Source organism: Phyllostomus hastatus, unplaced genomic scaffold (assembly GCF_019186645.2).
Source record: "Phyllostomus hastatus isolate PE091 unplaced genomic scaffold, TTU_PhHast_1.1 phas_contig_137, whole genome shotgun sequence".
Taxonomy (NCBI): domain Eukaryota; kingdom Metazoa; phylum Chordata; class Mammalia; order Chiroptera; family Phyllostomidae; genus Phyllostomus; species Phyllostomus hastatus.
The window spans coordinates 2,597,725-2,615,135 of NW_025333583.1; the positions used below are offsets into that span (position 1 = coordinate 2,597,725).

The 17,411-nt window shown below is 51.0% G+C and overlaps 1 protein-coding gene across 1 annotated transcript in view; it reads left to right on the forward strand.

Annotated features, from left to right (window-relative positions):
• Positions 1 to 1,240: 1,240 nt before the first annotated feature.
• IRS1 (insulin receptor substrate 1) overlaps positions 1,241 to 17,411 on the forward strand; it is a 57,556-nt gene continuing 41,385 nt past the window's right edge. Inside the window, exon 1 of the mRNA XM_045853749.1 lies at positions 1,241 to 5,513. Coding sequence (XP_045709705.1) covers positions 1,785 to 5,492 — 3,708 coding nt within the window. The 5' untranslated portion in view covers positions 1,241 to 1,784 and the 3' untranslated portion in view covers positions 5,493 to 5,513. The remainder of the gene's footprint in view (positions 5,514 to 17,411) is intronic.

Genomic DNA, 17,411 nt, shown 5'->3' on the forward strand with positions numbered 1-17,411 from the left:
GATCAGCAGCTATAACGCCACAGTGCGGGGTTGGGGGCGGGGAGTGTTGAGGGTGCTTCCCAGGGATCCCTCTGCTCTTTTCGGAGTGACCGGAATCGCCCAATCTCTGCCCGTGGGTGTCCATCTGCTTATTGGAGATACCTCCCCGCAGCAAATGCGGGGATTCCAAGGAGCAGGCTGGCCCTCAAGTCCCTTAGGAGACCTTACAAAAATTCAGATCGCTTCACCATGGCCTATCACCCCCAAACTGAAATGCAGCTTTTATATTCCCTGGAGAGAAAGCCTTGAGTAGAAACCTCGCTCTCTCCCGAGAGGTCGATCTTACCTGTTAGGTAAGCCGCAGCCCAACTCGCGCGCCCCCTCCTCCCCCAGCCCTCCCACTCCGGGCGGGCTCGGTAGCCGCAGTGCATGCCCGACCCCCCTCCCCAATTTCTGCGTCTTCCCGAGCTGGCCCCCACCCGCAGCCGTTTTCCCAGACTCCCCTCGTGCTTTCGGGTAGCCACCCAAACACCCCGCCTGCGCCCGCAGCGGGGATTCCTGCGGGCTGGGGGCACCCTGGGTGGCAGACAGGGAGGAAGGCTGTGCATCCGTGCGGGCTGCCACGAAGGGGCGCTGGCCGAGCGCGGCAAGGAGGCCTGGCGCGGGCGCCGCTGCGGCAAAGGCCCGGGGGCGGAGAGGGGCGGGCGCGGGGCGGGCTCGGCCGGGAATGTAGAGACCCGGGCAGGAGCCTCCCCGCGGCTGTGGCGGCGGACGGGCTGCGGAGCGCGGAGGCTCCGTCACGTGTTTTTCTCCTCCGAGTGAGACAGCGGCACAGTCGGAGGGGGCCAGCGCTCGGAGCCAGACGCCGCCGCTTGTTTTGGTTGGGGCTCTCGGCAACTCTCGGAGGAGGAGGAGGAGGAGGGAGGAGGGCAGAAGTAACTGTAGCGGCAGCGCCTCCCGGGGAAGAGGCGTCTTCCTCTAGTCCTTCCCAAACCTACCCCCTTGCCGCCAGTCCTCGTCCCCTCCACTCCTCCCCTGCCGACTGGAGTGAGGGTCAGGGATGTGCCAGTCCCTCTGGCCCGTCCCCAGCTACCCCGGTTGCTTAGTAGCGTTTTGCGTGGAAAAGCCACTTTCTCCGCCCGCCGAGATGGGCCCGAATGGGGGCTGCAGAGGACGCGCCCGCGGGCGGCAGCAGCAGCAACAGCCGCAGCGCCGCGGTCTCTGCGCTTGAGCTGGTATTTGGGCGGCTGGTGGCGGCGGGGGCGGTGAGAGGGTGGGAGGAGGCGGAGGAGGAGGCGAAGGAGGAGGGAGAACCCCGTGCAACGTTGAGACTTGGCAGCTCGCCTCCCCCTGCCCTAGGATATTTAATTTGCCTCGGGAATCGCTACTTCCAGAGGGGAACTCCGGAGAGAAGGCGAGCGCTCCTGGAGGGGCAACCTGGGGACCTCAGGCTGCCGCTGCCTGCCTGCGTGGGACTCCAGCCCAGGCGGCGAGAGATGCATCTACGCTCCTTCCCGGAGACTTGGCTCTCGGAGGATCCAGACTACACTCCCGCCGGACGCACAGCCTCTTCCCTGGGCATGAAACGCCCGTAAACTCCGGTTGGGGCTATCTCCTTGGCGCAGCCACTGCGTCCCTCTGCAGCCGCCCCTCCCAGGCGAAGGGGGGCGGCGTGGATTTCGGAGTCGAGGTTTTGGCCGCCTCCAGCCCTGTTTGCATGCGCGGGGCCGCGGCGAGGAGCCTCCGCCCCTCACCGGGTGGTTTTTCGGCGCCTCCCTCTGCTCGGCAGCGGTGGTGGCGGCAGCATGGCGAGCCCTCCGGAGACCGACGGCTTCTCGGACGTGCGCAAGGTGGGCTACCTGCGCAAACCCAAGAGCATGCACAAGCGCTTCTTCGTGCTGCGGGCGGCCAGCGAGGCAGGGGGCCCGGCGCGCCTGGAGTACTACGAGAATGAGAAGAAGTGGCGGCACAAGTCGAGCGCCCCCAAACGCTCGATCCCCCTCGAGAGCTGCTTCAACATCAACAAGCGCGCAGACTCCAAGAACAAGCACCTGGTGGCCCTCTACACCCGGGACGAGCACTTCGCTATCGCAGCGGACAGCGAGGCCGAGCAGGACAGCTGGTACCAGGCCCTCCTGCAGCTGCACAACCGTGCCAAAGCCCACCACGACGGCGCTGCGGCCCCCGGGGCAGGAGGTGGCGGGGGCAGCTGCAGTGGCAGCTCTGGCGTTGGCGAGGCGGGGGAGGACTTGAGCTACGGGGACCAGCTCCCAGGACCCGCATTCAAAGAGGTCTGGCAGGTGATCCTGAAACCCAAGGGTCTGGGTCAGACAAAGAACTTGATTGGTATCTACCGGCTCTGTCTGACCAGCAAGACCATCAGCTTCGTGAAGCTGAACTCAGATGCCGCGGCAGTGGTGCTGCAGCTGATGAACATCCGGCGCTGTGGCCACTCAGAGAACTTTTTCTTCATCGAAGTGGGCCGCTCTGCAGTGACCGGACCTGGGGAGTTCTGGATGCAAGTGGATGACTCGGTGGTGGCCCAGAACATGCACGAGACAATCCTGGAGGCCATGCGGGCCATGAGTGATGAGTTCCGGCCTCGCAGCAAGAGCCAGTCTTCCTCCAACTGCTCCAACCCCATCAGTGTCCCCCTGCGCAGGCACCACCTCAACAACCCTCCGCCCAGCCAGGTGGGGCTGACCCGCCGCTCACGCACCGAGAGCATCACTGCCACCTCTCCAGCCAGCATGGTGGGCGGGAAGCAGGGCTCCTTCCGCGTCCGCGCCTCCAGCGACGGTGAAGGCACCATGTCCCGCCCGGCTTCGGTGGACGGCAGCCCCGTGAGTCCGAGCACCAACAGGACCCACGCCCACCGGCATCGGGGCAGCTCCCGGCTGCACCCCCCACTCAACCACAGCCGTTCCATCCCCATGCCTTCTTCTCGCTGCTCGCCTTCGGCCACCAGCCCCGTCAGCCTGTCTTCGAGTAGCACCAGCGGCCACGGCTCCACCTCTGACTGCCTTTTCCCGCGGAGATCGAGCGCATCTGTGTCCGGTTCCCCCAGCGATGGCGGCTTCATCTCTTCCGATGAGTATGGCTCCAGTCCCTGCGACTTCCGAAGTTCCTTCCGCAGCGTCACCCCGGATTCGCTGGGCCATACTCCACCGGCCCGCGGGGAGGAGGAGCTGAGCAACTACATCTGCATGGGAGGCAAGGGGGCCTCCACCCTCACGGCCCCCAATGGCCACTACATTTTGCCTCGGGGTGGCAACGGTCACCGCCACCTCCCAGGCGCTGGCCTGGGCACCAGCCCAGCCCTGGCTGCGGAGGAAGCCGCCGGTGCTGCCGATCTGGATAATCGGTTTCGAAAGCGGACTCACTCCGCGGGCACGTCCCCCACCATTTCCCACCAGAAGACCTCATCCCAGTCCTCCGTGGCTTCCATTGAGGAATATACAGAGATGATGCCTGCCTACCCACCAGGAGGTGGCAGTGGAGGCCGACTGCCCGGCTACCGGCACTCGGCCTTCGTGCCCACCCAGTCCTACCCCGAGGAGGGTCTGGAAGTGCACGCCGTGGAGCGTCGCGGAGGCCACGGCCGCGCAGACACCTCCACCCTCCACACGGATGATGGCTACATGCCCATGTCCCCGGGGGTAGCCCCAGTGCCCAGCAGCCGGAAAGGCAGCGGGGACTACATGCCCATGAGCCCCAAGAGTGTGTCTGCCCCACAGCAGATCATCAACCCCATCAGACGCCACCCGCAGAGAGTGGACCCCAACGGCTACATGATGATGTCCCCCAGCGGGAGCTGCTCGCCTGACACTGGGGGTGGGCCCGGCGGCAGCAACAGCGCTGCCGCCCCTTCTGGGAGTAGCTGTGGGAAAATGTGGACAAACGGGGTCGGAGGCCATCACTCTCACGCCCTGCCACACCCCAAACTGCCCGTGGAGAGTAGCAGTGGCAAGCTCTTGTCTTGTACAGGTGACTACATGAACATGTCGCCCGTGGGGGACTCCAACACCAGCAGCCCTTCTGACTGCTACTACGGCCCTGAGGATCCCCAGCACAAGCCAGTTCTCTCCTACTACTCATTGCCAAGGTCCTTTAAGCACACCCAGCGCCCGGGGGACCTGGAGGAGACCGCCCGGCACCAGCACCTCCGCCTCTCCTCCAGCTCTGGTCGCCTTCTCTATGCTGCAGCCACCGAAGATTCCTCTTCCTCCACCAGCAGCGACAGCCTGGGCGGCGGATACTGTGGGCTGAGGCCTGAGCCCGGCCTCCCGCATCATCTCCACCATCAGGTCCTGCAGCCCCATCTGCCTCGAAAGGTGGACACAGCTGCGCAGACCAACAGCCGCCTGGCCCGGCCCACGAGGCTGTCTCTGGGGGACCCCAAGGCCAGCACCTTACCTCGGGCGCGAGAGCAGCAGCAGCCGGCCCTGCTGCACCCTCCGGAGCCCAAGAGCCCAGGGGAATATGTGAACATTGAGTTTGGGAGTGATCAGCCCGGCTATTTGTCTGGCCCCATGGCATCCCATAGCTCGCCTTCGGTCAGGTGCCCATCCCAGCTCCACCCAGCTCCCAGGGAGGAAGAGACGGGCACCGAAGAGTACATGAACATGGACCTGGGGCCTGGCCGGAGGGCCACCTGGCAGGAGAGCCCTGGGGTCCAGCCTGGAAGAGTGGGCTCTGCACCTCCGGGGACTGCTACCATGTGCAGGCCTACCCGGGCAGTGCCTAGCACCCGGGGTGACTACATGACCATGCAGATGGGTTGTCCCCATCAGAGCTACGTGGACACCTCTCCAGTGGTCCCTGTCAGCTATGCTGAAATTCGGACGGGCATTGTGGAGGAGGAGAGCCCTCCTGGGGCCACGGCGGCGGCTCCCTCCTCATCTGCAGCAGCCTCTGCTTCCCCTACTGGGACTCAAGGAACAGGGGACCCAGGGGCCCGCTCCTCCCTGCTGGGAGCCCCGCAGGGACCCGGGGGCTCGAGTGCCTTCACCCGGGTGAACCTCAGTCCCAATGGCAACCAGAGTGCCAAAGTGATCCGAGCAGACCCGCAAGGCTGCCGGAGGCGGCATAGCTCTGAGACCTTCTCCTCCACACCCAGCACCCCCCGGGCAGGCAACTCTGTGCCCTTCACTGGGGGCGCTGCAGGAGGGGGCAGCAGTGGTGGCGGCAGCAGCACTGAGGATGTGAAACGTCACAGCTCTGCTTCCTTTGAGAACGTGTGGCTGAGGCCTGGGGAGCTCGGGGGAGCCCCTAAGGAGGAGCCTGCTCAAGTGTGTGGGGCTGCTGGGGGGCTGGAGAATGGTCTCAACTACATAGACCTGGATTTGGTCAAGGACTTCAAGCAGCGGCCCCCTCAAGGGCAGCCCCCCCAACCCCCGCCCCCCCATCAGTCTCTGGGCAGCAAGGAGGGCAGCTCCAGCAGCCGCTCCAGCGAGGACTTAAGCGCCTATGCCAGCATCAGTTTCCAGAAGCAGCCAGAGGATCTCCAGTAGCTCCACTGGACATCACAGCAGGTGCGTTCTGTGGTGACAAAGTCAGAAGACAAAATTGCCTTTAACCTTGTGCTTGAATTCTCTTCACCTTTGCCTCTGGCCCTTTCATCTCTTTTTCTGCTTCTTCCTTAGAGAGGGAACTCTGGTGGGGGAGGGGAGAGGTCAGGGCACACAGGATGCTCACCCCTCAGCAACACCTGGCTGAGAGTCACCTAGTCCCTCGGGAGCGGCCGCCTGGGAGGGCTGTTCCCTTTGAGGTTCCCAATTGTGTTTTCAAAACATACATTCTGCAACATCAGTTCTGAGGTTTGTGGAGTTCATGTAGGAGAACCTTGATCTCTTTACTGAAGTTTACTTTTGACTGTATATTTAGGTCACGCCCTGGAAGGGACAATTCTACAGAAATATGTGTTAGAACAGAACCCAAACCTTCACCTAAACTCATTTCTCGGCACTCTTAGGTTGATCCTGATCGGTTGCTCTGTGTGCTTTATTTCCGTGATTACACAATACCAAGGCAACGCAAACAGCAGTAGGAAACATTAGTTGGTATTCACGCTCCCTCCAAAATGTTTCAGGCGTAAGATGTTGTTTAGGCTTATGTATTTAGAAATACCTATCTGCTCTGTGACTCTTCAGAAAGTAATTATCGGTGATGCTTTCTTTTTGTTCCTGAACTAGGATGGGGGAAATACTTACACACTGACCTACCACCTCCCAGGCATGGCCACTTTTGCACAGGGTACGCGGGGAAGTCTGTGTGCGTCTGGGACCCATTATTAGTTAAAAGTTATGGAAATTCAACACAGCGTGTCTGCCTCACAGTTGTCTGTTCTTGCAAAGGCCTGCAGAGACCTCACAGAGATCATTTGGGGGCTCCTGTGCATCTGCTGTGAAATTAGTTGATGTTTTTATGCTGCAAGAAGGAGTATGAAGTCAGGGCAGTGGAGGGGTTTAGTATGGTGCTGTGTTCCACGTAAGGGCTAAACCTTGTACTCTTCATTTTTGGGAGATTTATTATTTGCCTTTACATTCCAGTGTGGACGCCTCATTAAAAGTTGAAAGTTGGCTTTAGGTCTTCTGTGGTGAGGCTCTGCTGAAAACGAAGAGCATTTGTAATAGGAAATGAGCCTGCCCTTCTGTCTGCTGAGCCTATTTTCTGGTGGCCATAATTGTGGGAGGAAGAGAGGAGTATAGTTTGCAAATAATGTGATGAGTTGGCATTGCAGAAGTTTCCAGCATTTGGAAACACTTTATTCTGACAGACAGTCATTCTTGTGATAGTCTTTTTATATATGCTTCACAGAATGAGCTTTTGGAAGCATTCTTCTTAATAGTGTCCATTCACAAGAAATTTAATTTGTTCATTTGGATTCCTATTGATAGGCATTTGCTTATTATTATGTGATCACAGCCTCCTTGATTCTAACAGTTTCCAATATTTGAGCCATATCATTCTCTGTTTTATAGAACAAGAGGTAGGTATATGAACAAACTAAGATTTTAGGTGATAGGATATATTCCAAAGAGCAGTAATTTGATCAATACTCAGCATTTATTTTCATGATTCACTAGAGAATATTTAATTATGTTCATCAACATCAACAGTAAAAATCTTTGAAGATGTTTTGGGGAATGTGAATCCCTCTAATACTTTAATCGTTTTTGGTGCAAAGTCTTTTATTTATAAAGTGATAAAAATTTGGAGGAAAAATCCCCAGCAGAACTTAAATTTATAAGATGAAAGGAGAAGCTAAGGTACAATAAGTTTTCCTCACCTGTTATCTCTAATTTGAACAGGTTTCTTTATATAGAGTAGAATAAATAATATTTGCTCTGAAGGCAATTGATGACCAAATAGAATTTTCAATTTTAAAAAAGGCTCAAAATCCTCCCTATGTGGAAGATACACTGAAAACAAACCAACCAAAACAAAATAGTCTCCTGTTCTTAGCTTTCTTGGGGAAAACATAATGTTCTGGCCTAATCATATAATCATTTCCCTAATAATCTTGGAGTATCAGTAGACCATGCCCTGACAGCACCGTGCCAGCCAATGCTACAGTTTATTTGGGAGATGTAACTGGAGAGAGATGAGGGGTGTGTATCCTTGAAATGAGGCACCACATGCTACTTGGCACCCATGTACCCGGAATTCTGCTTGCTAGCCTTTGCCCTGCTGAGCTTAAACGTGTGATCTGATAGTCAATTACATACTGAAGCGGAAAGAAATCAAACCTGTCCTTGGCAAACAACTTTTCCTAGAAATATGTTAACTTTGTGAAAACACGTCTTTCTCACTTCCTGAGCAATTACTATCTGTGCCTCCTTCCCATTTCTCAGGGTGAAACCTGAAACAGCAGAGGCAGTGAGATGCTTTGAGGAGCGAGGGAGGCGCTTGCTCGCTCTCCTAACCCCTCCCTTTAAACATCTCTGCTTGTCCGATGTGTTTTGCTACTAAAGGAGAACATTCGTGAGGCATTTGTTGAGCTCAGGTGTCCTCCGCTTCACCTCCTGTCCAGCCGCCTTTCCCGTGTCTCCTCTAACTTGGTTCTGACCTGCTGGATTGTTTTCTAGAAACCCTCCTCTCCCATCCCCTTTGTTTCCCACCTCTTATTTCGCGTTCCTGGCACTGCCCTCCCCCCGTCTTTGCTCCATTCCAGAATTTCACAGCACGCGTGGCCTACTCTCTGCAGAGAGTCAAAGGAGAGCCCACGGAGGAGGGCAAAGAGGACACAGCAGCCCAGCTGCTTTTAACCAGCGTTTACCTCACATGGGTTTTTGCCTTTGAAAGTGCAGCTGGGCAGATAGAGCAGGCTTTGGCACAGACAGTTCCCTTTTTTTTTTTTTTTTGGAGGGGATGGGTCAAAGATTCTGTACCACCACGACTACCTCCCATGCCTCCCTCCCGTTTCCCTCGCTGTGTGGCCTTTTTGTCTGGTGCAAACCCTTCGGGCTCTGGCACTTTCCCTTTCCCCCAGGTCACCTCCGCTTCCTGCATTCCTCTCTATTTATTTGGCACTTGGCTTCCCCCTCGCTCCTGGCCCCCTTTTGCCAGGGGTCGGAGGTTCTGCTGTGGGGCCCAGTTTGCCCTCTGAAGGCTGCCACCCCGCCCACCCCCGGTGGCCCGGGGGCGCTGAGGTGGCCGGAAGAGGGGGTGGTGGCCCTTCCCGGGCAGTGGTGGTGGGCGAGCCTGTGCCCCCGCGGCCAAGGCGCAGAGAATGGCTCTGAGGGGGCGGGGCAGATGGGAGCTGATTGGCCTCCACGAGAGCCAATCAGCACGGGTATCAGCCGAGCTGTGCCCATGTGGGGCGGGGCCAGGGGTGGCCAGGGTCCCTTAGTGGCCGCTGGCCTGGCGTCCAGGGCAGCCTTTTCCCACCCCTCTCCCTCCAGCCCTCTCCGGAGCCAACCACGAGCCCCTCCCACCCCCTCTCGGAGGAGGTTCTGCAGTTAGCCTTGCGCAGGCATCGAGACCGGAATCCTAAGAATGAGAAAGTCCAACCAGCCCACTTGACAGGGGCCGGAGACGCTCACTTCCTTTTATTTTTAATTGAGAAAAATCCGGGCCGTGACCATGTGACGTGCCCCATTTTGTTTCCCTCCTCTGGTTACTACGGTTTACTAAGACGCCTCGTTCCTTCATCTTCCTGCCTTAAAATCCAGGAGCAGGAGGGAGCTGCAGCACGTAGTTGTGGGATTGATGGGGTTGGCTCAAGACTCTCACATTTGCATCCCTTACTACGGGGAGGGAGGAGGACTAAAAACGGAGACGGGTTAGGGAATCCTTGGGGAAAAACTCATTTGGGCCTGAGATTGCATTAGGGTCAGCTCTATATTGAGTGCCTGCAGTTTGCCAAGCATGGACGAAAACGGAGCCTTCTAGGCCCCGAGGGAGCTCACAGAGAAACGAAAACGTCCCACAGAGCTTGCAAATCTTGAGAATCTAGAGATTCGTTACAAGGGCTCCGCTCAGTCTCCTTTCCGAGGTTGGAGGAAATGCTGCTTACGTTCCCCGAACATTTGTTTTTTGGCGACTGACAGCCCGCGTGAAAAGTCATCAGCACAAGCTGGGGGACCAGTCTTGAAAACCTGCTAGATTTGTGTTGTGCTCTTTCAAATAACGAAAGTTATGTGAGATGTATTACTACATGGGATGGAAACTTTGCTGAGATCTGCCCTTTCTAAAATAAAGAAGGCAGGTAAGAAAAAGAAGTACTGTGAAAGTATTTTATCCTCCCCCTCCCCCCATTCCTCTCAAATGAGCATTGCTCACCAGCCAGCGTCCCTGAATCCCAACCAAAGGCAGCATTTTCCCTGCCGTGTGCGTAAGAACATACTAAGTAAAAATATAAGGAAGAAAGGCCGCTCTGGTATAAATGCCATGTATGCCCTGATCTCTTGTTCCAGAAAACTTTGAACATCTAACAATCTTCTCAGTGTTTGCCATTGTTTAGGTAGCTTTATATTTAAAAAAAAATCAGTTAAAAGTTCTATATAGTGTAGTCATTTATCTGATGACACCCAAATACATACTGTCTCCAGGATTGCCATACAGTAAGGGACCTGGAATTCAAAAGTGCATGTCTTTCCCCTCCCCCTCTTTAATCGCAATTCCTGGAAGCTCTGCTCTCCTGACTGATGCAATGGAAAAAGCAGCTCCTTGGAGCCAGAGATCTTGCCTGGTAACAGCCAGTGCCCTTCACTAGCGGAGCGACCTTGGGCAAGTCATTCAAGTTCCCTGGACCTATTTCCTCATTGGTAACTTGAGGATTTTGTTCTGAATTATTCTAACCTCCTTTGCAGCTCTAAACATAGGAATATTTTGGAGAAAATGACTGATAGGCTTTAATGGGTCAGCTGTAATGAGGATTCTTCAAGGAAGCTGCCGATGAGTCACAATGAAGCACATTAGAATATTTTGTTTTGTTCTGTCCTAGCTTTCAGGTCAGAGATTCTTTGTGGTTTGACTAAGGGCCGATTTTAACCTTTTTTTTTGTTTGTTTGTTTAAAGGGGGCAGTTGCAGGTTTTAACAGACTTTAACGCAAACCCAATTGATTGCAATAGTTCAATGTTCTGGAATTTTCTGTAGACTAGATTAGGCTCCTCCCCCTCATTTTTAAACTTAAGGGTGTGGGAATGAAAGTCACTTGCTAGTCCTGCATCCTTAGCCAACTGTCAGAAGCATCCTTCCCTACCCCACAGTACAGGTCAAGCTTTAGCCAACCCATTTCTTGACATTACTCTGCTTATTCTGTTGGAAATCACCCCTTTCTGAACTTATGGTTCATGGGGAATATTTCTCATTTGCACCATCAGAATCATTCGTGAATGGAAAAGAAATCTTGAGAGGCCAGATGGATCTATAGGAAATCTTCCACAATTTTTTGTTTTTGTTTTCTCTGTCAGGTGTGTGAAAAATTTCAATATTTCTCCTGCCGCCAAAATGATTGTCATCCAGCCTTTTTGTGCGTTAGGATGTTTGATTAGTTAGTTGAGCCGTACACATTTTTTTCTGACCCGGTGTTACCTTGGCTGTTGAGTTACCATTGTATCCAGAAGTTTCGACCTTTGGGGCACCTCCATGTAGATTTCATAAATCATTACAACCATCTCTGGACTCTTTCATTCAGAACTTCACGGACTTATGTTTTCCAAGCCCCTGCTATGGTCAGATATATTTCTTAGCTGCATAGTCTATAAATGGTTCTTTTTATTTTGGTGGGTTGGTGATTTTAGGAAAATAAAACACTTCCCAATGTTAAGGTTTTGTTTTGCTTTGTTTTAAGGGGAGCCGTTTCCTCAATTATTTCCTCATGTTGCAGAGTTCCTGGAAATTGTATTCAAGGAAAATAGTTTCTTGTGAATTCAGTTGGAAGTCAGTTTCACACTAAAGATTCCGTAACTTTTTTCATACTGATAGTCTTTGTGTTTAATATTATACCACATTTATAGTGGTATAGTTGATTTATTTCATTGTTTTATGAGTCCATCACTATGTAGCAAACTCTAAACTCTCTTTCTAAAATGTTATTGAAACATGTTCAGAAGTTGTAATCAGCCTGAATGTTAACAGAATTACATTTTGATATTAGTAAGGTATGATAGTATACTAATTTCATACTAATTTTAAACTAATGTGAAATAGTTACAAAAAAGTTATTGTAAGCCCTTCTAAAATATTATCTATGTACTTCTAATCTTGTCCTACATTATGGAAATGAATGTCTCCCATTCTTAAGTCACAGAAAAAGGGGGAAGGTGGATTAGATCAACATCATGTACTGTCATCTGGGGGCAAAGGAATAGTTTCCATTTTAATAACTTTCTTGCTGAAGGCTCTGCTATAATCTGTTGAAATAAATTTGGTCGGATAAATGTTATTTGTGCTTCTTCAATGAGTCCGTGATCTTTGAATACTTGAGCTTTTAAAAGGGACGTGTTCGTGTTGAAAGGGCCGCTTTTCTTCCTCAGCGTCTCCCCTGCATTTTCATTAACGATGGCAGCAGAACTGAGTGTGTGGGCCAGACTATAATTTTCACCATCTCTGTCTTCAAGCGGTCGGGAGGCTGTGTGGCTTCACTGCCCCTGCCCTGAATGCTTTATGGAATAAGCTGAGCTGCGAACATTGTTTTCCTTTTGTCCTTCCCTGCTCCCCACCCTCCCACCCGGACTCCCTCCGTCACACCTGACCTGGCCCAGTTAGAGCCAAACCCGTGCACAGGGAGTGCTAATTGCTTGGCCTGAGGAAGACACAGAGAAACCCCAGCTGTAGTAAGGAAGAAAGACAGATAAACTTTCCTCCTTTTTCTCCTTTGACCAAAATACCCTTTGATGTGAGTTCTCTGATCCTCCTTGACATATTTATGTCATGTTGCTGAACAATATCACTTAATCTTCAGAAGTGGATAGTTACGTTGGTGGAAATGATCAATGAGGCGTTCTTCTTTTTTTTTGTCTCCAAATATGTCGGGTGACAAACAGACTGTATTTTGCAGAGAAAGTCACAATTCTTTCTTTTAAGAAGGTTGTGATCTAAGTAAGGCAGGCAAACATTTTAAGAAATTATAAAAATGCAGTGATTAGGGGATAGTGAAACAGTAAGTACCATGTCTTCAACTGTTACTTGTTTGATATTATTTAATGGTTACTTCCCTGTTCATTTAAAAATTATTTGAAGGTATCTGTGGGATATGATAAATAAGTTGTCCTTACCCTGGAATTTTAGGGATTGTGGGAATAATCAGAAGAACTTTAGCATCTCCGGTGTAGTGTTAGAGGCCGCCCCGCCCAACACAGAGCATCTGACCTTGGTCGCCACACCGCTGTTTCTCGCTGGGTCCTCTCCTCCCTCCCCTCGGTAAACACCACTGAGCACCTGTTGGGTTTCAAATAGCACATTTTCTGGAAAGAAATGGGGGTGGACACTTGGAGAAAAAATGGGAGTGAGGGGAGTTCATCCAAGTGACTACCAAATTTCTGAGGGCACAATTTATCTGGATTCAGATAAATCAAGATTCAGAGCATGCTGTCCGTGGAAGTCAGCATTTTTGGTGTACTCAGCGGGTGAGAGTGCTTCTCCCTCCAAGTTTTGTTACCGGTCTAACCATGGCTTCCTGCCTCACGGTAACACCAGTGTACACTTCAACAGTGTATAAGGCTGTTGAGACTCCCCTTTGGAAGAGTGGCCCACTCTCAGATAATCTGCTAGCAAACAATATTGGCAAGAAGCTAGAAAAAGTTGACTTCGGCAACCAGGAGAAGAGGGGTCCAGGTGTTAAGTGAGCAGGAGTTCAGTGAGTTCTTGTTATGGGTTGGTAAGGGTTAGGGAACAGGGAGGGGGATGGGGGGGCGGTGGGGTCTGCAGAAGACATTGTAAAGTCTCTTCTTTTGGTCTTAGAAGCTCTATTATTCAAGGACTTCCCCCCCGCCCTTTCAGTGGGTAGTTTTTATTTCCAGTGGTGAAAGGCTCTCGCCCTCTGAACTCCGGTGCCTGTGCTGGCTTCTGGCTGGAAGTAGAATCTCCTTTGAGAATTTGTCACGGCTCTCTCTTAAGTGTGCGCACACACACGCGCGCGCGAGCTCTCTCTGTTATGATGGTGTGAGTCATATTTGTTTTGAAGTTTGTAGCAGTTCCTTCCAGAAACATAAAAAAGCATTTTGTGAAGACCATCACATTTTATGATTGCTTTCTGCGCCTACTCACACCATTTTTTTCCCTTTAATTTTTTTTGATAGAGGCAATACAGACACATGCTGTAACTGTCGAGGAGTTAGCCATGTTTTAAAAACGTACAGAGTGAAGACTAGGGCTCCTTCCCCATGTGGTCGCCCAGCCTCTTTTTTCATGGGCCATGGGCCGTGCTGGGTTTTCTTTGTTTATCTTTCCAGAGATGAGCTGCCTGTAAATTTTGAAGCCTATAAATTTCGAAGTAATAAAAAGTTGATTGAATGCCCTGTGCTTGAAGTCCCAAATTTCTGCACTAAATGAACACAGCAACCAATACACCTCTTAGATAGACTCACTGCATTTTTACTTTGTTAAAGAGAAAAAAGAAAAGTGCTTTCCATGCCTCCTTTGAGTTTTGTGTTTGTAGTACAGGCAGATAAAGGAGGGCAAGGTGTCTAAGTGTTAAATATTGCAATTTAAAACCTTTATTACTTTTATTTTCTTTCCCTGTTCACTTCCATGATAGTACTCAGGCCCTCCCCATTCCCTGCCCTGTCCTCCCCCCCACCCCCACGCGGAATGAATAACTAGTTCTTAATATAGTGTAGTAGGATTACATATAAAGGGTAAGGATCCTTCCGAAGACTTTCTGGACACCAAGGTCTCATAGTTTTGGGGGTTCAAAAGAATTGATGTCTTTCCTTGGAGTAGTCTTCCACCGTTTCCAATTCTGGGAGCAGTTTACTTTAATATAATATTGCATAGAATAATAAAGTCACTTCCTTGGCACTAGTGATTTCCTCGAATTTTCTTCAAAGTTATTAATGCTTTGGAGAAGAGGAGTGGAATATAGAGAACCTCTTATTCATCCTAAGGAAGATCTGTGTGTTGCTGAGGTCATTTCTCCTTTGAACAAAGGAGAAATTCTCTAATGTTTAAAAACAGTGATAATTGATGCCCTGAGGTTCTTTGCTAATTGTAGTCCAGGTAGAATCCAAATGGAGTGTGTGTGTGTGGGGGGGGTAGCTCTTGTTACAAAACAGAATATGGTATTCAAGAATATGATAACAGGTCTCATTTAAATCAGAATTAACAGTGTTGTATCACTTTTGGTGACTCATCAATAAGCATATGCTAAAAGCAATAGTATCAGTTTTCTTCCAGATCATCTAGAGCAGGGGTCCCCAACCTCTGGACCTGGACTGGTACCTGTCCCGAAACCAATCCCCTCCCCGCCCCCACCCAGGTCTGTGGAAAAATCATCCCCCAGGAAACCGGTCCCTGGTACCAGAAAGGCTGGGGATTGGAGACCGCAGATCTAGAGTAAGGAGGAAGCAATTCATCAACAGGAAGGAACTTTTTAAAAAGCTGTTAAAGGGTTTTGTCCGTGAAGCTATCTAGCTTCTTAGATGTGTGCATCATTTAGCTTTGATGTGTAGCAAATCCCCCCCAAACTGATTGCCTGAAAATCTCTCTCATCTGCTTGGCCACACTGCTGGGGGTGGGAGACCGGGCTGGCTTCTGCCAGTCTCACCTGCGCAGGTGTGCTCGGCTGGTTGTGGTCATGGAGGGTTGTGTGAGGGCTGGCAGCTCTCTGATGGCTTCCTTCACTTGCCTGGCGGATAGTGCTGGCTGTCACTTGGGGCTTGCTATTGACCCAGCCACGTGTCCCCTGCTGGCCAACCTGAACTTCACAAGGCACTGGATGAGTTCCTAGCAACGAGAGAGGGCAAGCACGCCCAAGTGCTTTTCAAGCCTCTGTTTATAGCACATTTGCTACTTTCCCACTGCCCAAAGCAAGTCACAAAGCCACAGCCAGTTTCCAGGGGTAGAAAAGTAGTTGCCACTTCTTGATGGGAGAAACCGACTGTTTTTTGATTTATACGATGCACATGTATATTTATCAATGGAGGTCTTTATGCCATCTTTAACACTCTCTTATCAGTTGCATGCTGAACATTCAGAATAACATTCTTCTTCGATGTTTACAGTGAATATTCTCAGCTTTGGGTGAAATATCAGCAATTTCCTCATATTTGAACGGTATCATTTTTTTCCTTTTATTATTATTATTTTTTTAAATTTTATTTTCCAATGACGGTTTACACTCAGCATTGCTTTTGCTTTATTTTTCAGATATTTGCCTCTTAATTTTTCTTTGAAAAATGTGAAAACTGTTCCCTCAGTAAATCTTACTGAGTTCATACTGCAAGCCAAGTGTGAGAGAGACTGAAGGAGGCACGTGCTGTCTCCGTGGTGTTTATGGGAGGGAGAGAGCAAGGGGTTAAACAAAGGATTGTATTCTGTAAAATGGGGTCTAATAGAGGACAGGATACGATGCAGCAGAATAATGGGGAGCCACTTAAAATGTAAGGGAAGCAACCATTTGAGAAAGTAATAAATAATGTGGCTATATCACTCAGGTTTATGAAGGTGGGACAAATATTTTTCTATCCCATGTTCCCTGGATCAAGCCTTGGGACAGCATTTTTAATGAAAGTTAGATTTTCTCTTGAGAATGCCTCTTATTTGAGAGGGAGGGCTGGAAGCTCACCTCTACGACAAATATGAAAAAAAAAAACTGATACCAATGTTTTTAGTACTCGAGGCTGGTGTCTCTATTTTTAGTGCCATTGGTAGTTGGTGACACTGCCTGTGCTTTTTTCCCTGGTGCAGAGGATGACACTTTCTAACCCCCTCCGGTGGCTCACATAGGCTTGGAGATCAGTGTGTACCCAAGGGACCCCAGAGCCAGAGGACGTTAGGCATCCTGTACTATATCTTCGTCTGCCCTTGACCAAGACCATAGCTCACCCTGTGAACCCAAGCCCAGACCTTGCGCAGAGAGCTAGACCTTTCCTGGGGTGAGGTGGGGAGCAGTGTCCAGAAATGGAGTCAAAGTCTTTTCAGCAGTGTGAAAGAGGTTTTCCAACCGGAGCACAAATCCACATCTTGGTGATGCAGAGTTGCTTCACCGGTTACTGGAAAGCAGATGTAAATGCTTGTAACGAAGCAGCATGCCGGGCAAAGCCAAGGCCATACCTTTATTACCGCCGTGCCCCGGATCACCCACTGGGCAGTGTACATTTTTCTTTTATCAGAATCCCCAACGCCTTAAGTGTTCCCGAGGCCACAGGACAAAACAACGTGGGGCACTGAATAAAATATGTCATGGTGAGGGGCGGGGAAGGGGCACCCCTCGGGTGTATGGGGGGGGCGCTGGTTGAGGGGTGTGTTTGTATCCTGATCTTGGCAACTCCCATCCACCTCTGAACTCCTCCCTTGCTGGCTTCCTCTCTCTGCCCCCGCTCCCAGTTCCAACAAACGCACGCACTCTCTTTGAACCACAGCTAAACAATGACTTCCTTTCAAAAGCGGATCCCATTCCCTCTGGTTAGATTAAGGACTATAAATATTACATCTATTTAAAGAATGGGTAACGACTTAATTTCTGAAAACATTTTACTTCCACTGGTAGGGTTCCCTGGAAGTCACTGGGATCATTAATGAAAACTTTTTCTTTTGCCCGAACTTTACCGTGCGTGTACGCGTGTGTGTACGTTTGGAGGAGATGGGACAGAGGGCTAGGGGGTGGAAACGACAGCCCGGTGAAAAGGGTTACATTCCTAACACTAGGTCTTTAAAAATATTTTGCAGCCGCTGGTCCCTCACAAGGGACGACCTTCAGAAAGTGGGCAGGCTTATTGTTTCTCGCGCCTTTGAACTGGGTGAGGAATGTGGCCCGAGACAG